The sequence below is a fragment of the Miniopterus natalensis genome, chromosome 10 (assembly GCF_054644295.1).
Source record: "Miniopterus natalensis isolate mMinNat1 chromosome 10, mMinNat1.hap1, whole genome shotgun sequence".
NCBI classification, from domain to species: domain Eukaryota; kingdom Metazoa; phylum Chordata; class Mammalia; order Chiroptera; family Miniopteridae; genus Miniopterus; species Miniopterus natalensis.
The window spans coordinates 59,621,599-59,641,463 of NC_142090.1; the positions used below are offsets into that span (position 1 = coordinate 59,621,599).

A 19,865-nucleotide genomic window follows, 5' to 3' on the forward strand; every position below is an offset into this window, starting at 1 on the left:
GATATTTTAATTCTTTCAAATAACACAACAAGGAAAGAAGGTACAGCATTTAAAGTATAATATTTAACACAGGTGTGATTATGGGTTCCTATTTTCCACTAGAAATAAGGTCGCACAATGCACTGAGTCATAAAATGTATCCTGAAAGGCCCCTGGCCAGTATCTCAAGTTGAACTTCAAGAAACAGGATTGTGCAAGTAAATGTATTTCATGATCAGACAGTGCCTAGGAAGTGTGACTACAACTGCGCTACAGTAATAGTAAAAACCAAATGACATCTGGTGTTGATAGTCTCTGTTACTACCCTTGTGAGAACTTCCCAGAAGAAAACTCATGCTTTTTTTTTAACTTACAATATATGGTGGGCATAATGGTGTTACTTTCCATCTCACTGACAGGGTTCTTCACCAGGCAGCTGTAATTCCCAATGTCTTCTTTGGTCACTGGAGCAATATGAAGAACGTTGTTTTGGGGAGAAAAGGAGTTGGTGGAGCTGGTATGGACAGGTTTTCCATTTTTTAACCACTGGTAAGCCAGCCGGGTGCCTTCTTCCACAAGGCATGTCAGGGTCATGTTCCCCACATACTCCACAGCCCCAGAGGAAGGCTGGATCTGCACCACTGGTTTTGTGACAGGGTCTTCAATATTGAGAGAGAGAGAAATGACTTTTACCACCACAACATTAAAATAAAAAATTTATTAAAAAAAATCTATACAGTCTCTCAAATATTAAATCCTGGGGAAATGATTCTACAGTTTTACATGTCGTAAATGTAGACAGTTCAGGCAATAATTAAAGAAGAGAATTAAAAAGCTGTGGGAAATGCAAAGCAGTAAAATATAAAAATATCATTTACAGCAGAAATAACCACATTCTAGAACTTACTCTTCAAGGGTTTTCTAATGAAAACCTTTTATAGACAATGACATTAGTGGTAGAGAACATCAGCTACCTTCTCTCCTGTTTGTGTGCTTGCCAATAGTATAAAAGTATACTCTCACAGACAACATTAACATGCATAATCCCTTCTCTTGATTTGTCCTAAGTCCAAGAGCAACTGGTGGGGTGGATGTGCTAACCTCAAATTTCTATCTACCATTTGCAAAATATAAAGCTCATATATATTATACTTGTGGGGAATTGGAAAGCTTTAGAGAATAATATATGTACCAATTATTTTTCTTTTTATGTAAGCAAACTAATTATATGTTTTGTTTGGTTTTTAGTTTTTTTAAAAATTTTATGGACTTCAGTGAGAGGAAGGGAGAGGAAGAGAGAGGGAGAAACATCAATGATGAGAGAGTCACTGATCAGCTGCCTCCTGCACGGCCCCTACTGGGGATTGGACCCACAACCTGGGCATTTGCCCTGGCCTGGAATTGAACCATGACCTCCTGGTTCATAGGTTGATGTTCAATCACTGAGCCACACTGGCCAGGCTAATTATATATTTTAATTGCTGTGCATTTGTGTTGCAACATTATGTTTGTCACTCTAACAAACCAACTCCTACATTTCAAAACTGACTCAGGGTATTCAAAACTGAAAATAGGGTATTTTCAGATTGGGATCATATCAAATCAGAGCATAAAAGACAAATCCAATAGAAATTCCCATTGGAACTTAGAGACATAAGAAAATAATTTTATGTCATGAGCCTGATACACTGTAGTCACATAATATCTGTGACAAGTGAAAACAAGTGAATTTCCAAGAATGAGTATGTATTTCTTCCCTGAGTTTTAACTCTAATATTGTTGGATAAGAGTGGAAATTACATCAGTGTCCACAACCATTTTCAGCAACCTTCATTAAATGTTGAGGTTCTTGACTCTGTTTGATAAGCGATGGTGACTTGCCCAGAGTTACGCAGCAGTCAGTGGCAAAGTGAAGAGGGCTTTAAATCTGATGACGCTTCTCTCGGGCACTTTGGAGAGATACGTGTTTAATAACCTCCTTCTGTGTATGACTACAGGACACAGAGAGACTGAGATGATGTATAAGTGACAGATGATTGGCTCCAATATTAAGATTTCAATTTCCTATCAAGTTTTTAACTGAGGTTGATGTATCTTAAGTAAATCTGTCTCGATTCATACAATTTCCTACACTGAAACATGTTTATTACGGAACAAACAGACCCAAGCCTTCAGCCCAGAGGAGATAGGAAAATACGAAAGACAAGGAGAAGGGGAGTTGAAAGCGCAGCATGCAAGGGAACTGAGTGGTTCTGAAGCCTCCGGCCTTTCTCAAGATGGGTGCAATCAACTGGCTTGTCCATTTAATTTAATCCTTCATCTTTGCTGGCAAGAACAAAGGATTTGGAATAGCTTTGTTTACATTATTATGATTTTAAAAGAAAAACAAGTTGTGTACTTATTACATCAAAAAAGCATATGTTTCAAATATGTCTGTGTGTGGATATATACACGGTATAAGTCAAATAGGTACTATGTCAAAAGTTTCATATGGAGAGAATCAATTATTAGGACAGACGTTAGGATTGTAATCACAGATTTGTCTAAAATACTGTAGCTCAGATGTGAAAGTTTCCCCAGAAGACTTTGCGTGGGCCCTAAACCCTTAGTAAGGCTTTTTGGTTGCATTTCTCTAAACAGGTTCGATTTTACTACACGTTAACAAGTAATGGATGTTCTGTTAAAAGTTTTGGGGCAAGAAGGGATACTACACAGGAGAATTTCATGAAAACTCCATTTAGAGTTTTTTCCTATTCCCTAAATTTGCTCCCTAGGCATCTGCTTCCACATCCTGTGTATTTGCTGCCCTGCAAATTTGCTCTCCAGTCTCCACTCATTTACTCCACAGATATACACTGAGTACCTACTAATGGCCAGCAACAGGTTTAGGCACTGAGGACAAAGAGGAAAATAATACAAAGTTCCTGCTCTTGTGGACCTTATATTCTATGTGGCGAAGGGAAACAATAAACAAATAAAAATATATAATATGTTGAGTGGAAATAAGTGCTATGAAAGGAACTCAAGCAGAAATTTGCCTTTCTCTTCCTCTCCCTCTGTCTCTCTCTCTGTCTCTCTCCCTGTATTTGGGAGTGTTGTTATACTTTATATAAGGTGGTCAAGAAAGGCTTCACAGATAGTGACACTTCAGCTAACACCTAAAGGAAATAGGGGAGAGAACCATGCTATTATCTAGGAGAAAAGTAATGTAGGTAGATGGAACAGCAAGTACAAAGGTCCTGAGATGTGAGTGTCTGGCCTGTTCTAGGGAGAACAAAGAGGCCAGAGTGGCCACAACAGAGCGAGGGGAAGTAGGAAATGGGGTCACATAGGCATTGGGTATGCTGGGGAGATCATGGTGGGCCTTGTAGACCATTGTTAGTACTTTGACTTTTATTCTGAGTGGGCTAGAAAGCCATGGGAGAATTTTAAGCTACAGGAGGCAGGAGCAGAAGCAGGGAGTTTAGGTGGCAGGCTATTTGGCTAGTCTAGGCCAGAACTGATGGTGGGGTGGAGCGGGGCAGTGGGGGTGGTGAGATGGTGGGGGTGGGGGGTGAGAAGAGATGGAACTCTGTGTATTTTGAAGGTGAGGCTGACAGGATTAACTCATGGACTGGATGTGGGATGTAAGAGAAAGAGGGGGGTCAATGGTGATGGCAAGGTTTTGGTCTAAGCAATTGATGGAATAGAGTTGGTATTTATGAAAATTTAGGAGAAACATTGTTAAAAAAATGAGTTTAGAGGGAAAATGAGAAATTGGGCTTTGGACGTAATTTATTTAAGGTATGCTGCTTAAATATCTCAATAAAGAAAATAAATATCTTAAAGTTAGCTGACCCCACTCTCCCTCCAATGACATTTCCCACAACTTCTATTGTTCCTTAAGAATGGTCCTTGTGCAGATCTCATCCTCCCCCACACAGTGTGCTAAAATAAAAATCTCCAGGTGACCCCTATGTTCATAGCAGCGCAATTTCCAGTAGCTAAGATCTGGAAGCAGCCCAAGTGCCCATCAGTAGAAGAGTGGATAAAAAAGCTGTGGCACATTTATACTGTGGAATATTAAGCAGCTGTAAAAAAAGAAGGAGCTCTTACCCTTTGGGACAGCATGTAGGGAACTAGAAAGTATTATGCTAAGTGAAATAAGCCATTCAGAGAAAGACAAGCACCACATGATCTCACTCATATGAAATATAATGAACAAAATTATCTGATGAACAAAATAGATCCAGAGACATAGAAGCATGGAACAGACTGAGGGATCTCAGAGGGAAGGCAGGGATGGGGGAGTGGGTGGGGAGAGATTAATCAAAGACCTTATATGCCTAAATGCATAACCCATGGACACAGACAATAGTATGGGGAAGGCCTGGGGGTGGGGCAGATGCTGGGTGGAGGGGACCAATGGGGGGGAGGGACATCTGTAATACTTTCAACAATAAAGATAAATTTTAAAAATAAATAAATAAAAATCTCCATGTGACAAAATTAGGGCTCTTCCCAGTGTGCATTCTGCTACTGAGAAAATAAAATTTTCTCCATCTCACTATATTCTCAACTTTATACTTGATAGTCTCCAGGCAAACAAATACTAAGTTCTATTTATTGCTTGATTACCTTTGGCTGGGCACTGTGCATATCCTCTACATGCATGTCGTATCTAATCTTCAGAAAGCCTCATGAGGTAAGTAATGCCATTTGTGCTACGAGACACTGAGGCTTTGCAGGTTGATTAATTTGCCCAAAGTTGGAGAGCCAGGACCTAAAGCCGGGTAGTCTGATCTGAGTCATTATTAACTTAAAGTGGACTCACCATCAACAGTGACTTGGATCTTCTGACTCGCTGAGAGAGTTCCATTTCCCTGAATGTTGACCTTCACGATGTAGTTGCCTTCGTCAGTGAACTGCAGTGGGTTGATGAGCAGGGATGCGTTGGGCGGCCTCATGGTGAACTTGTGTTGGTATTCCAAGTCGGGAACCACAGACTTGTTTACAGAGCCCAGCAGGTATTTGGGCATCGTGTGGTGTCTCTCAAACAGCCATATGATCTGGATGCCTGATGCTGGAGTGTGGAATCCGTAGTGTACAGGGAGGTAGAGGGCCTGACCCCTGATGCCATGGACGGTGTGTGATGGCACCACCACCTTCAGCCCCGAGCAAGCACCTGTTATAAAGGAAAGAAAAGCAGTAAAGACTCTGAGCCACATTTCATAATCTAAAGAGACAGTGCAGCGAGAACCTGATCAGGCGATAATTCCTTTCAAAGAAGAGCGGTTTCTAGGCACTGACCATCCTAGAACCGGTTACCTGTAGAGGTAAATATTTGTCTCTAAAGCCTTCTGCATTTGAAAAACTCCACCCAAAGACTGTGTTGATTGCATGACTTCTTTAAGGAAAAGCAGAAGTTATTATCTATGACTGTTAAAGTATAGTGGGAAAAGGAGAACTGGGAGAGATCATTAGTTCTAAAGTCCATGAAACTTTTTAAAAACTTGAAATTGTGACTATCTTAATGTCTGAGTCATATCATATCCTAATCAATCTATGTGATTCAAGAAATATTGAGGGCTAGTTCCTCCAAAAAACCTTCCTCCAAAGTCTTCTGAAATAGCTTAATAGTTGGAAGTTTTTCCTTTTAGCCAAAGCCTTGCCAAATGCAGATATCCCAAGGACAGTGACATTAAATCATTATCAATCATGATCAGTTATTCCTGCCCAAAGGCAGGAATCTGACTGGAGTGTTTGAGAAACAACAAAGGGCAGACGTAGATGGAACAGAGAGGAGGAGGAGGAGCGTGGTAAGACATGAGGTTGGCAAGGTGGCTGGGGCCAGATCAGGCCATGTCTTAGGGTCATGGGAAACACCTTGGCAATTACTCTCTGGGACAGGGATACAACTAGAATTTTGTGAGCAGAGAAGGACATGACCTCTCTCTTCTGTTTTTCAGGTGTACTCTAGCTGCTGTGAGAATAGATAGAAATATGGTCAAGAGAAGGAGTAGGAGAACACTTAAGAGGTGACTGCAATAAAGTAGGCAAGAGATGATTGTGCTATAGACCAGGGTGATAGTAAAAGATACTGTGATAAAAGGCTGGTGGTGCTAACAGAATTTGATGACACATTGCGGGTGGCATATAAGAAACCAAGAGGAGTCAAGAATGGTTCCAAGGTTGCTGGCCTGATCAATTGGAGGAGTGGAGTTGTCATTTATTAATGGACAGCTAATAAATTAATCATGGTGAAGACTATGGGGGAGAACAGCTTTCCTGGGGGAAGATCGGGAGTCAGTTTTGGACATGTTCATTTTAAATGCCCACTAAAAATCCAAGAGGAAATACTGAAAGGATATACTAGGCATGAACACTGGATTAAAGCGGGTTAAGAGGGAATGAGGGTTCTAGAGGGTCTTGGTGCAAGGAGCTCTGCCCAGTGCATAGCCCTGGCTCCTGGTCTCCTCTTTGCCTGGGTTGTTTGGCCTATGTACTCACTGCTAGGTCTGCAGGTTTCTTTCTAGTTTCTGACAGTTAGAGGTTTCCTCTTCTTTACCTTGAGCCATGATATTTTATTTTATTTTATTTTATTTTATTTTATTTTATTTTATTTTATTTTATTATTTTATTTTATTTTATATTTTATTTTATTTATTTTTTTTTTTATTTTATTTTATTTATTTTATTTTATCTAGCATGCCTGTGTATTTGCAATTGAAAAGAGAACCTTCCTTGGTTTAGGCTACCATGTTGCTGAAGTCCTAATTAAAATCTCTGCTTCAAAATCTTCATTTTTAAAAGTAGCAACATGATACCTATATCATATGAACATTTAAAATAGTGGGGGAGGGGATGGAAGGAACTGAAATGTGAAGTATTTTAAATAGTAAGGAAAAAAAGAAAGAAAGGAAAGGAAATCGGAGACAGTGAATATTATCAGCACTTCTGGGGAGCTTTGCTGTGCAGGGGAGCCGAAAAATGTTTCTTCTTTTTTTCCTAGATGGATACTGAACAGCATGTTTGCAGCTATTGGAATGATGCACTAGGAAGAGAAATCTTGATGAAGCAGAATACATATGAAGTGAAGATGGAATAAAATTTGAGGTGAGAAGAGATGGGAATTTGGACACAAATAAGTATCTTACAATTGTTATTGAAAAGAAAGAGTCTGTCCAGGTGGCATTAGCAGAGCCAAACACTAAGCATCGATCATTGCAGAGGAGAAAGAAAATTGGCTAGTTTATTATGAATGACACACTAATGCTCAAAAACCTGAACTCCCCGATGAAGTATAGATTACAGATTATACAGGGCAAAAATCACAGGACAATGTAGGTTAGAGGTTCAGGGTCATGTTGGGAGCTGACTGATAATAAATCCTTTCTTCAGATCTTAAGGACAGCTCTGAGGTCTACTCTGGAATCCCTCTGCCTGGTTTCATGAGAAAGGAGCTAGGGGGTTGTTCCACCTTAGGGCTCAGGAACTGAAACATAATTTAGGGAAGATGTTATCTTTAGCTTAACATGCCTTGTGACCCTTAGTTAAGACATGGACATTGTTTCTGGCTGCCTCAGGCAGGTCATGACTTGTAAGGAAAGGGTTAAGGCTTTAGGGCATCCTGAGCAGAAACTGCATAGTGTTGGGCTACATATTAATTCAAAATTATACGTTAAATCAGGTTTCACAATTTCAATTTCCTCATATACAAAGCGTTTATCTTGATTGCTTCCCCTTTTCATCCCTACTAAGAAGGGGATCTTTAAGCTTTATCTAAGTCTTGTTATGAAAGGCCATGAATATTAGGAAGGGAAAGGTGTAAAGGTCTGTTATACAATGATTTCTTTGGAGAAAGTGAAAGGCGTAGGCTTGCTCCTAGGAGGTATCATGTTCTAGTGACAGTAAATTTCTCTCTTTCTTTCCCAGGGTAGAGGTGGGGACAAAGATTTCCATGGTTTTGGTCTTTCGCTAGCTGCTAGCAGAAAGTAAGACCCTGGGGCCAGCAGGGAAGTTAGAGCAAAGAAGTCAGGAGGGGAAAGAGGAAGACCAGAGGGGGTAGAGAGAGAAGGAACTCCCAGGTACTCAACTGCAACTGACCATATGGACTGAAAGTTAGGTGACCCTGTGGGAAAAATAAACATGTGTCTTACAGTCTCCTTGGGCTCTGTGTGTATTTGTGGTTGATTTGTAATTTTTTTTTTTCTTTTCTCATAATGGGCTGTACCTGCACATTCCTTTCAGTGATTTGGTCCATAACAAAAGAATTAGAGAGCTATGAAGATTTGCTTCTGTTTTCTTTTCTGGAAAGTGCAAGAATGTTAAATTTGTAGTTGTTTCCAATTTGAATCATTAGTAAAAGAAGGAGCTGGTGGCTGGGAACTCTAAAGAGGAAGTAAAGTGAACCAAAGAACTCATACGCATATATGCACAACCCAAGGACAGGGACAATGGTGTGAAGAGGGACTGGGGAGGGGGGTGGGGCAAGGTGGAATGGGTCATTGGGGAGATAAAAGGGACATCTGTAATATTTTTTTAAAAAAGATTAAAGTTATGGAGGTAACATTGGTTTCTAACATCACATAAAAAAAAGAGGAAGTAAAGTGGATTGCAGGAAAGGAGTAATGGTTTCTGCTAGGGAATCATAAGAGAGGGAAAGGGAGATGAGAGAGTAAATTTAGGACTCAACACTAATGATGCCTGAGATACGTGAAGCAAAGGCTGATAGAAGGGAATGAGGCTCTTGAACTCATAGATTTAGAAAGACAAGGGGCATTTGGATGGGGGAACCAGTTCAGGAAAAAATTCACTTCGGTATATGTGTTATCTGCACAAAACAACAACAGTTTCATGCCTTTCATTGAAATTGGTGATAGGAAGCTCCTGGCAAGTTCCTGGTAAGCAATAAATCAAAACTAACTTTTTAATACCCATTATTATTTTTTGTAAAATGTAATTTCCACTATTTTTATTGTGTGTTACTGTCTTCTTTTCTACTGGAGTGCACATAAAAATATTTATGGTTTCATCGTTCAGTCCTCATCTTGGACTCCCTTATCCCACTTCTACCATATAGTCTTAAATCTATCACTTGCTAATTGCCTTGAAATAAGGATTTCAGGAAACTATTCTCTAAATTTGGAGAGAGGTTACTGTATTTGATACTTTAATAACATTAAAAATCCACTGAATGTGAGGTCTTAGTAAAGGACGCACACTTGGGATAGAAATGGGGATCGGTCAGTTAAGTGACCTTAATAAGTTTTTTTATTTTATTCTCTTGACTTGCTTTCTCCTGTGCAAAAAGGGGTAGTATCAGATGAGGGCTAAGGCCTCTCTTACTCTTTATGTTCTTGACATTCTGAGGTGCTTTTCTCAGGATAGCAGGTACCCTGCATTTGAAGGTGAAGGGTCCATGTTTAATTGAGAGAGAGCACAACGTATTTTGAAGTCTTGAGTCTTAGGTGTTAGTCCACTTAACACATTGCCAATCCCTGGATATCCTTTAATAACGTGGCGATTCTATGTTTGTTACCAAGGCATCAAGGGGGATGGTGGGAATCCACATCGCTGCCTTGAGAATGCACTGGGAAAAGCTGCATGGCTGCTGACGTAAAACTCAGTAGCTGCATCTGTTTGTGAGCAGGTTGGTCATTGATATGTTGGTCCCTCGAATGCATTTCACAGCTCAGCCTAGAAACCACTGTTGTACTGAGATGTATATCTAGATGGCCTGAATGCAGTCTGGCCAGTCTGTTCTTGTCATTTGGGGAAGTCATTGCATAAGCCCTTGTTCACTTTTTTTTTTTTTTGAAAAAGATAAGAACCCTTTCTTATCTACTTTCTTTTTTGTGTGTGGTTGAAGTTGAAGAAAATTAACTGAGATTGTAATATTCTGGAAATGGTTGGGAAACACTTTATGACTGTGGAGTGACAGCTTGACTAGACCAGAAATGTTGGTGACTTTTGAATCCTGAATCAGAATGTTAAATCTTAAGTATGAAAAGACTGATTAGGAAGTCTATGACTAGAATTATGGGAAGCAAGTTTTATTTAATAAAATGTTAAATATGAATATTGCAGCCTAGTTAAAAATGAAACTACTTTAGCAGAAAATAATTTTATACGGCACTTACAGTACTGTTTAATTAGGGTGAACTCGTTCTTTGGACCATTTTAGAAACTGCATCACATAAACAATACCTTAAGTAATATGTTGCCATTAATACCTCTGCATATATTCAATGTTTATCACATCAAATGGTATGAAGTTACATCATTTGAATTTTCTCACATAGATGTATGACAGCGAGAGCACACTTGTGACAATAGCTGTTTTTTAGGTTGCCTATGCCATTTTTTTATCAGATAATTTATAGGTAGCAAGTTATAAGAATGTCATCAAGGAATAACATTTTCTTTATTTCAGCCACCTAAAATAAAGTTTCATTTTGCGGGGAAGGCATGAAGCTATTGATATGGTGCAGTCCTTACTTGTAGTGAACTTGGGGCAATAAACAGATAATTGAGTGCTTCCTCTACATTTTAGGAACACAGACGCTCTTGCCATTGCTGTATTTCCCACTAAAGATGTGGCAAATTCATGTTGTCAAACAGCAGTTTGTTAACTTTTAAAAAATTAGCTTCGTTTGTAGTATTTTTCAAGTGTCCTTTTAGGGTAGTATGAGAAAACCTAAAGGACTAAATCTGTTGATTTTAGAAAAACAACCTCAGTGTGAACAAATAAACTTCAAAACAGGTAAATGATATAAAATTGATGAAATCTTAACTTTTGATATTCCAAATATTTTGACGTAAATGAAAATTCATTTTATTATTAGATTAACTAATACTTTCTTAGTATAAAAAAGGGAAAACGCTTATATTTTTGCATATAAGGCATACTAATCTGGAGAAACCTTGCTAATACCATTAATAATCTGACACTAAAATTATAGCCATAGACTCCCCATTAGAGACTCCCTTAAACAGTGTAGCATTAGCATTTTAAGGGAATGTCCAGTGTTAAGGAACACCTGAAGTCATTGTAAAATTGATCTATATTCCAGAAACAAAAGACTCCCTAGGCCAGTTTCACTGTGTTGAATATAAACATCAAACTTTCACAAAGTGACCTCTAGCTGTAGCTCAAAATAGTTGGCATTTACTTCCCCATTATCATGTATGATATTAGCAAGCATAACACAACTATTGTTGACTGAAAATAAACTTTTGTGTATTTAGAGAAAATAGAAATTATGAAATTTTACTTTAAATAGACTTTACAAACTACATTTTGGGCTTCAAATATTTAAATTTTTTGTTAAAGAAAAAAACAAATGGATAATTCAGTATGCCAAAAGACAAAAAGATTCCCACATGTCCTATGGTCTTTACGACACACTACTAATGGGAAAAGGTAAATTTGTGTAAGAAAGTCTTAAGGGTAATAACTGCTTTGACTACTTATGAACACGCTATTTCTCTAAAGTATATCTTAATTTATTTTAGTTGAAATCCTCAAGTGAATTGTCTTTAAGTTCTTCTTTAAGCCAATTCAAAAGCATTAGTTGTGAAATGACAGCAGTCCTGTTGTAAAATTAAAAATAAGTGTCCTGACACACAGGATACTTGCAAATAACAGAAAAATGCAAAAGATAAAAAGCCAGTTATGGCAATTGTTTGATTTTTTTTTAATTAAAAAAAACCCACTAAATATCAATATAGGTTTGAACTTGACAACATACACACTTGGAACATTCACAACTATGGAAAACTCAAACACTTTTAAAAAAAATTTACAAATTGTACATGTCAAATATATGGACTATGTGATACATTAGGTGTAAATTTTACTAACAATTTCATTTACATTGAAAACTATAATGAAATACACCAGTGAAAGCAAAGCTCTAAACTACTGAAGAAGGCTGAAACTTAAATTGCTCATTTAGCTAAGTTGTTCTTAACATTTAAGAAATAAAAAGCATTTTAAAATTCCCATCTGTTGAATGTAAACAAGGAACTAACCTTGACTTTTAAAACTGATTAATAGGAAGAATGAAAAAGAGAACATCTGGTAAAAATAATGATGTTAGAAACAGTGGGAATGTTGGCGAAAGACTCTTTTAAACTCTAAGGATAAAGAGATTGAGGAAAAAATATTCGTATAGAGAAATTTTTTTTAATAGAAATAGCCATTGGGCAAAGAGAAAGGCTAAAGGCATTTTGGAGAAATAATACTTTTTAAAACACATTTCTCCCTATTGCGTATAAAATATTTCTTTATCAGTTTGGAACCTCATCTTTTTCCATATTTCATAAGATAGGTAATTTAAAATGAAGTAAAGCTAATGGTTTGCTACAATATCTTGAACAAAAATAGCAAAAAAATTTTGCATAAATTGTTTTGAGTTTCACTATAAGCAGTCACAAATTCATGGCCTATAAGAATATTTGCCAAAATTAAATGTACTAAAGACTATTTCGACTATATGTAAATTCTCTAAGAAGAAGACATTCATTAGGTTTTAAGAATGTCTTAACTTTCTTAATGGGAGCTATTGACAAAAATTATTGTTTCAAGAAAACAATAACCATCTATTTATTGAACCTTATTTCTACGAAATGTTCCTGCTTCTTTGTTGGAACAAAGCGTGTTATTGTTTAAAAGGTCCTGAGCTGTTCTTCAATTATCTGAGTGAATCTACAGCTTAAAGCAAATATTAACCTTAAGGCCACAATTAAAAAACACACCAGACAGCTAAAACACAAATCATGCAGTAGCTTACCTAAGAGAAGGAGGTATATTTGGCACTGAAAGACCCCGACGGTACTGCTGGAGGGCTCCATGAAAGCATCCTGCCCCATGTATACGGTGCCCTGTTCGTAGTGGCAACTTGGTTCATGGACCAGCAGCTGCTGGTTTATTTGCTAGGGAAATTAGCAGTGAGGTAACAGACCCTATCCTGCCTCTTGCTTCTGTGATTTGAATACAGAATGAATGTGTATACAAAGGACACAGGGAGTGGGAACACCTGTTATGTGTTCTGCAAGAACACAGGTTTATGACTTTCAGAACAGCTTCGTAGCAATTATCAGTAATTGTCAATATATCTCATGAATTATTCCCAGTTATTAATAATCACATGAAGGAAAATATCCTTTTTGGTGACTTTCTTGAAAAACAGTGTGCTTTCATAATGAAATAGCCTGAAAAACAAAAGCTGTTTTCCTATCATGGGAAACTATGCCTTTATTTTGAAATTACATTTCTTTCTATGAAAATTGAAGTATTTCATAGATCTGCTAAATGGTTATAAATCATCATGAAGTCACTAAGTAACAGGTACAAGTTATACCAAAGAATCAAAACAGAACACCTGAATGTCTTTAGAAATGTATTTTTCTATGTAGTATTTACTATTACAAATATCTGTTTTGATTTTATTGAATCTGTGGATTCACGTTATTTTTAAAAACAAACCACAGGTGTGTTTCCAGGTAACACTGAATTATGGGCTGGTATAGTTATAATGAAAAGCCTATGCCAACAGATAATATCTGAGGCCACATTTTCACCGCCAAAGCCTAGAGGAGGTGAACCAATGGCCCGGAGAAGATCTTACCGCTGCCGTGGGGTTTGGGCCTCCGCTTTGCAGCCTGGCCTCTGCACTGCCCTGGCAGCAGGCAGTCTGAACGTTTCCGCTTAATTTACTAAGTTATAAGTTAACCCTCATTTCATTCCACTTCTTGCAAGAAAGCTCTAGACCAAGCCTTCCACTATATAAAATAAAAAGTGTATAACCAAGTGTGCATCAAATGGAGCAACATTCCTTGCATAAATTCTTTTTCACACTAAAAGCTCACTGCAGAAGTTCAATGAGAACAGGGAAGGAAGAATATTCCTCAAGCATAATTAAAAGTAAAAAAGGAAATGATAGTTATTTCAGAATTCAAGTCTGGAAACACATTTTGCGTTGAGGCTCCCAATTCTTCTGTAGGTGCTTCTATAGGCAAAGAAAGTGAGTGACTGTTGGAAAACCTGCAGCCTCTTTGGAGGTCACTTTGTGATCTCTCCATGGTTCAGAAAAATGGCAAGAACTGCCCCCCAAGTAATCACTATACCACAGCTTTCTCTGCACTTGTACATATGTCTATTGCAGTACTTATCTCGTTAACCTCAATTCATTTTATTGCATGTTTATTTTCCCTCTGGGCTCCTTGAATACAGACCTTACTTATTTATGAATCCTTAGCACCTAGCAAAGCGCTTAACTAGTATTTTTGTTAAGTTGTTCCCCCAGAAATAAACCCCAAATCCTCTTTAGCCCAGGTCTTCTGATTCTCAGTTCATGCTTAAGAAATGTATATAAATTTTAATATTGGGTTGCACAAAATACAACTTGGAAAATATTGTGGAAGTTCTATAGATTTCACATGGACTACCCCTCACATATTTTAAATCAATATTAGTCTGCAATTGCCTTTATTAAATAAGCTCTTTCCAGTTTCAAACCCAGTGCTGGCTCATGATGAAGCTTTTTGGGTCCTACACAAAATGAGAGAAATAAGGCAATGTAGTGAGTTTTCCCTAATGTTAACTTAAATCTATTTGATTTAAAGGAGTAATTTTTACTGTTGTTTTTTTTTGTTTATTTCTTTTGTGTTATATTTTAAAATATCCTTTCTTTTCTGACATAGGTGATAACAGATGCTATGTAAATAAATTATAATAAATATTATTATCAAATAAATAATCTGTAAACAAATGCAAAATTAATCATAGTTGTGATCTTTTCACATCATGGACAATATTAAAAAATAACAATACATGTATGACACAAGTTTAAGTGCTACCTAGCATAACCGTGACAAAGCGCCCTCTAGCAGCAGGTGGAAGGTATAAAATCTTGCTTGCTGGAGTAATTCCTGAATTCAGGATGTTTACACAGAAAGCCTTACAGGTAATGTTAAAATATAACTTCGTTTTAATTTATACATGATTGTTAAAAATGGTTTAAAGTGTTTTATAATTATAAGAAATTTTCCATCATCAGTATCTCACATTTCATTTGTAACAAGCAGGGGAGCTCTGCTCAACCATTCTATTCAGGAGCCTGTTTGTTGATCTTAGTTATATATGCATTGACAACGAGAAAGCTGATGAATCTAAAGCTATTTATACCCATGATGATTAAATTTCAAGCAATGCAAGGAGCCAGTGGGGCGTGTGTGTGTGTGTGTGTGTGTGTAGTGTGTGGTGGTGGTGATGGTGGTAGTTAGTGGGAAGGTTTTAATAAATTGTAAGTAGGTCTGGTCTTACTTTATAAAGCCAACTGTCTGCTGCATTCATTCCAAAACACCTACATCCTTTATTTACTAGTAGCACATGAGCATTTTGCAATGGGAACAACTGGGAAGGAGAGGTGGTGAAATGACAAGTTAACGTAGAACAGTGGGGACTAAGAAGAACTGGGAGAGGAAGCACTGTTTTATGTTGTAATTAGATAGATTACAGTTTACAGGGAAGAGCTGGCTGCTAGGGAGGCCATGGCAAGCACCCGTGTCTGTGCTGGAGTTCTCTTCTGTATAGTTATGTCTGCAGTGCTGCCTCCCAGGAGCCTAGTCTACTGATGCGGCTGCTAAATGACGATGCAGCAATGTCTCCCTTCCTGGGTCCCTCTCCAGGTCACTGTTGTATCTTCAGCAAGGGTTCTGTTTTCTGCTACTGCTTGCTCAGGAGTGTTAATGACATCATCTTGGAGAAGTCACATTTTTTCTCTGCTTTGATATTTATAGGATGATGAGAAATGTATCTTCTTAATCAAGCCAAGATCTCAGCTTTTATTTAAACCTTTAGAGTCTCCTCCCATTCCGATCATTGGAAATGTCCTTACCCTACTTTACTGCTAATGCTACTGCCCCAAATCAGATCAACTTAGCTCTTAGAACTGATGTTCCTGTCTGCACAAATGGAGCCAGCACTCGTTTATAAAATGACTCAAGCTTTCCTTAAGACTTGTTGGCAGGCCATCCATACTTTCCACTACTGTGCTCTGGCCTACCACTAACAGCCTTCAGGCAAGTGTGCAAGTCGTAAATAAATCTTATATATGTATTTTTGAAAAGTGGAAATGAAATAACATGCTTCACCTTTTTTTTTTTCTTTTACTATATCTTTATTGATTTCAGAGAGAGGAAAGGAGAGGGAGAGAGAGATAGAAACATCAATGATGAGAGAGTCATTGATCGGCTGCAGCCCGCAACCCGGGCATGTGCCCTGACTGGGAATCGAACCCCGATCGCCTGGATCCTAGGTCAACGCTCAACCGCTGAGCCACGCCTGGCGGGGCAACATGCTTCACCTTTTAAAAACGTGTTCTTTAAGGCTGTGGGTTTTTTTTAAGGCAGTTAAAAATGCATCATGTATGGCTCAATTATTTTCTATAGTGTTAGGGTATGTTGAATTAGAAAATATAGTTTATTTAGATAACAGCACTGATTTACTTTACATGTTTTCAATATTAGAGTAACAGCTTTTGAACTTTCAGAAGGCTGAGTTGTCCATCTCTTTTTAGTTTATGAGAAATAGAATAAAATGTACATTATTGGAGTAAACCAAGGTTTTAAAGCTTTCTTGCCTTTTCAGGGTCAAATAGATACAGAAAACACTAACTTCCCCAAATTTGGCTGATAGGAAACAAAACCAAATACACTGAATAAAAAAACATTAAAAAAAAATTAGTATCTGGGTTTGGATCTGCATTTTATTCCTGGATCAATCTCTAATAAATTGTGCGGCCTCAGCAGCTTAGGTGGATAAATTTTCCCATTTCATAAAGAATGGATTTGAAAGGCGAGCGCTGGCTGCCTATAAGAATTGCTGAATTTTTAAAACACAGAACCCCAAAGAGAACAAGAGCACACTCCTCAGGTGAATATAAACATTCAGGCTCAAAAACTACTGCATTTGGATCGTCCCAAATGCGTGCTTTTCAACAAAATCGGAGTCATAAACTCCTTGAGGACCATAACTGTATCTTATTAAAGGGCTTCGTATCCTCCTGCCTTGTGCCCAACAATCAACAAGTGTTTACTGAATTGGGTTTTAGCTTACAGGCTAACATGATGAGCAGTTTCTGTTTCTTTTTGTTTTAATCTTCACCTGAGGATATTTTTTCCATTGCTTTTCAGTTTCAGAGAGAGTGGAAGGGGAGGAGAGAGAGATAGAGAGAGAGGGGGGGAGAGGGAGAGAGAGACATCAATGTGAGAAAGATGTATGGATTGGTTGCTTCCCACACGTGCCCCGACTGGGGACCGAGATACATGCCCTTGGCCGGAATTGAACCCTGGCCCTTCAGTCCAAGGGCCGATGCTCTAACCACTGGGCAACTGGCTAGGGCAGCACTTTCTGTTTCTTTTGATGCTTTCAGGAACTTCTAAATCTTAAAGACTTGCACACACTGAGAACTGTCTGGCAATTAGGATTGGAGCAGGTAAAAGAAAAATGAAACTAGTACTGCTCTGAAGTCACTGGAATTTCTTTATACAGTTAACAATAACAGAGTCAGAGAAGCACATAGGTAAACAAAAAATTTTAAAAGGGATTTTTAAGCACAGGGTTATTCTGTTGGAGCAGAGAACCGGGGAGGATTATGACTATAACACCTCATAATTGTAAAGTGCTTTACAATTTATAAATTGCATTTAATTGCCTCATCTCCTTTATTCTTACAACCTCTAGGTTAAATATTATAACTTTATTAGTAAAAATTAATAAGACAAGACTCTGAGAGGTCAAAGAACAGAATTTTAGAGTTGAAATGAACTGATGGTTAGTGTCCCCCAACCATCAGTCATTTCCAAACTACTTTTATTTTTGCCATAACTGACTACCACTCATACTATTGTTTACCTAATACAGGGTGTCTCCCAAAAATGTGTGCACACTTTACTAGCTGATAGCTCAATTTTGGAAATGAAATGTATTTTGATAAACACTGCCTTTATAATTATTCAAAGTGTGTGTAGACATTTTTGGGGACACCCTATATTTTTCATTTGTGTGTCACACTTTAACATTTTTTTAGTTGTCTTCAGAAACGTTTTTGAAATCATGGTCTGTTCCCCCCCCCAATAAACACTAAATATAAATAAATGAATCTTAAAAAATCACTGGTACCATGTGTCAACATAAGAAACATCTAAACCTATAGAGAATTTCTAGGAGTTTATTTGAGCCAAACTGATGACAACTGCAGGGAAGCAAAATCTCAAAGAATTGAGAAAATGCTTCAAAGGATGGCAGTGTTTCAACTTATTTTATACATTAGAATCAAAGGAGGAGACCTAAGGGAGGTTACATGAAATCCATTGGTGGTAGATTAAGGTGATGGCAGAAAACAAAGCTGGGAAATCTCCAAGAATGAAGAGCAAAATGGAGAGACACATAGTTCTTTTACACTGGTGGGTACAGGATCGTTAACAATTAACATTTACTGCACACAGACTGGTATTTGGGAAACAAGATAACCACGAGGGGTTCTAAGGGGTTCTGTGGTCTCCTGCTCTGGTGCTGAGTGTGCCCTGAGGGGTCTGGAAAAGGGGTTTACTCTGACCTTCCAAAGGTCTGTTATCTGAGATGCAGAAAGACAACAGATGTGCTCACTTACGGTAAAGATTGACCTAGGATGTGACCACCTGCCATGATCTATTTTTAGTTAGAAATTTTTATTTCAGACCACCCTATGTAGTTACTTCTGGTCTCTGAGTTTGTAGGGCCAGCCATGCAGGCCTCCCCTGAGCGTGGCAGGTTTAGTATGTGGCCCCCTTTGCGTCCACACATGCTTTAGGACTCACTCTTCAACCCTACACATAAAACCTTTACTTAAAACACCTGGATAACCAGGCCTTCAGTTTCTGCATGCACATCTGCAGTAATGTGAGGCAAGTTACTTAACTTCTGATTCCTCATTTTCCTCAGCTTCAACATGGGGACAATAGTTACCAACCCCATGGGATGCCCGCGTACAGGACAAATCAGATAATGTATGTAAAGCTGTTAGCAGAGTCCTTAACATGTGCAAAGCTTTCAATAAATGTTAGCTATTATTGTTAGCTCTGGGTTGCTTTTCTTCTTCTGGTACTCTCATAATTGTAAAGTTTTTTCTTAAATTAAGCCCCAAACAACTTCCCTATCATTCCCCCCAATTTAATTAAACTGCTAAAGATTGAAAAGAGCACTTTAAAGTGATATTTGTACTTATTGTTATTATTTTCCTTCTTGACTTGCCTTAGATTATGCTGGTAGTAAAATGATAAATGGGGGTTGACGCTTCGTTTTAGGGCTTTTTCCACTGGATGCCAAGACTGAGGAATCGCAGCCCTTCCCCGGGCCGGCGCCCGCGGGACACCCTGGGCCACACCTTTCCCTTCCAAGCCAGGCGCCCCTGGGGAGTCCCGAGTCCCAGGTCCCCTCCAGGAGAGTGCCAGCCCGAGTCCTGCAGCTTTGTCCCACCCGCGCCTCAGGACCGGGCGGGGTTCCCCCCTCGGTCACACTCCTCGGGGCATCGGGTCAGTCTGCTCTATCTTCGTCTTCTCGGCGTCTGTTCCAGCCGCTCCACGCCTGGTCACCTGCGAGTTAGGTTTTCGCCTCGCCCAAGCAGAGCCACCCACAGCGAGCACCTCTTTAAAGACCGGCGCTCGCCAGGGTCTCTCAGAGGCAGACCTGCAGGGTCCCCCGAGGCGGGCGGCTCGGCTCGCAGGGGCGCGCGGTCCCCCGGCGGCGCGCTCGCTCCCGTCGCGGGCGGGCGGCGGGCGGAAGACTACAATTCCCAGCATGCCCAGCGAGAGGAAAGCGCGCGGCCTCACGTGACCGCTCACTATGGCTTCCCTGTGCC

The 19,865-nt window shown here is 38.8% G+C and overlaps 1 protein-coding gene across 1 annotated transcript in view; it reads right to left on the reverse strand.

Annotated features, from left to right (window-relative positions):
* The window catches only part of HEPACAM2 (HEPACAM family member 2), a 29,418-nt gene extending 16,546 nt beyond the window's left edge, over positions 1-12,872 (reverse strand). Inside the window, exons 1-3 of the mRNA XM_016218797.2 lie at positions 12,756-12,872; positions 4,793-5,143; positions 354-638 (exon numbers count right to left, since the gene is read on the reverse strand). Coding sequence (XP_016074283.2) covers positions 354-638; positions 4,793-5,143; positions 12,756-12,834 — 715 coding nt within the window. The 5' untranslated portion in view covers positions 12,835-12,872. The remainder of the gene's footprint in view (positions 1-353; positions 639-4,792; positions 5,144-12,755) is intronic.
* Between the last annotated feature and the right edge of the window lie 6,993 nt (positions 12,873-19,865).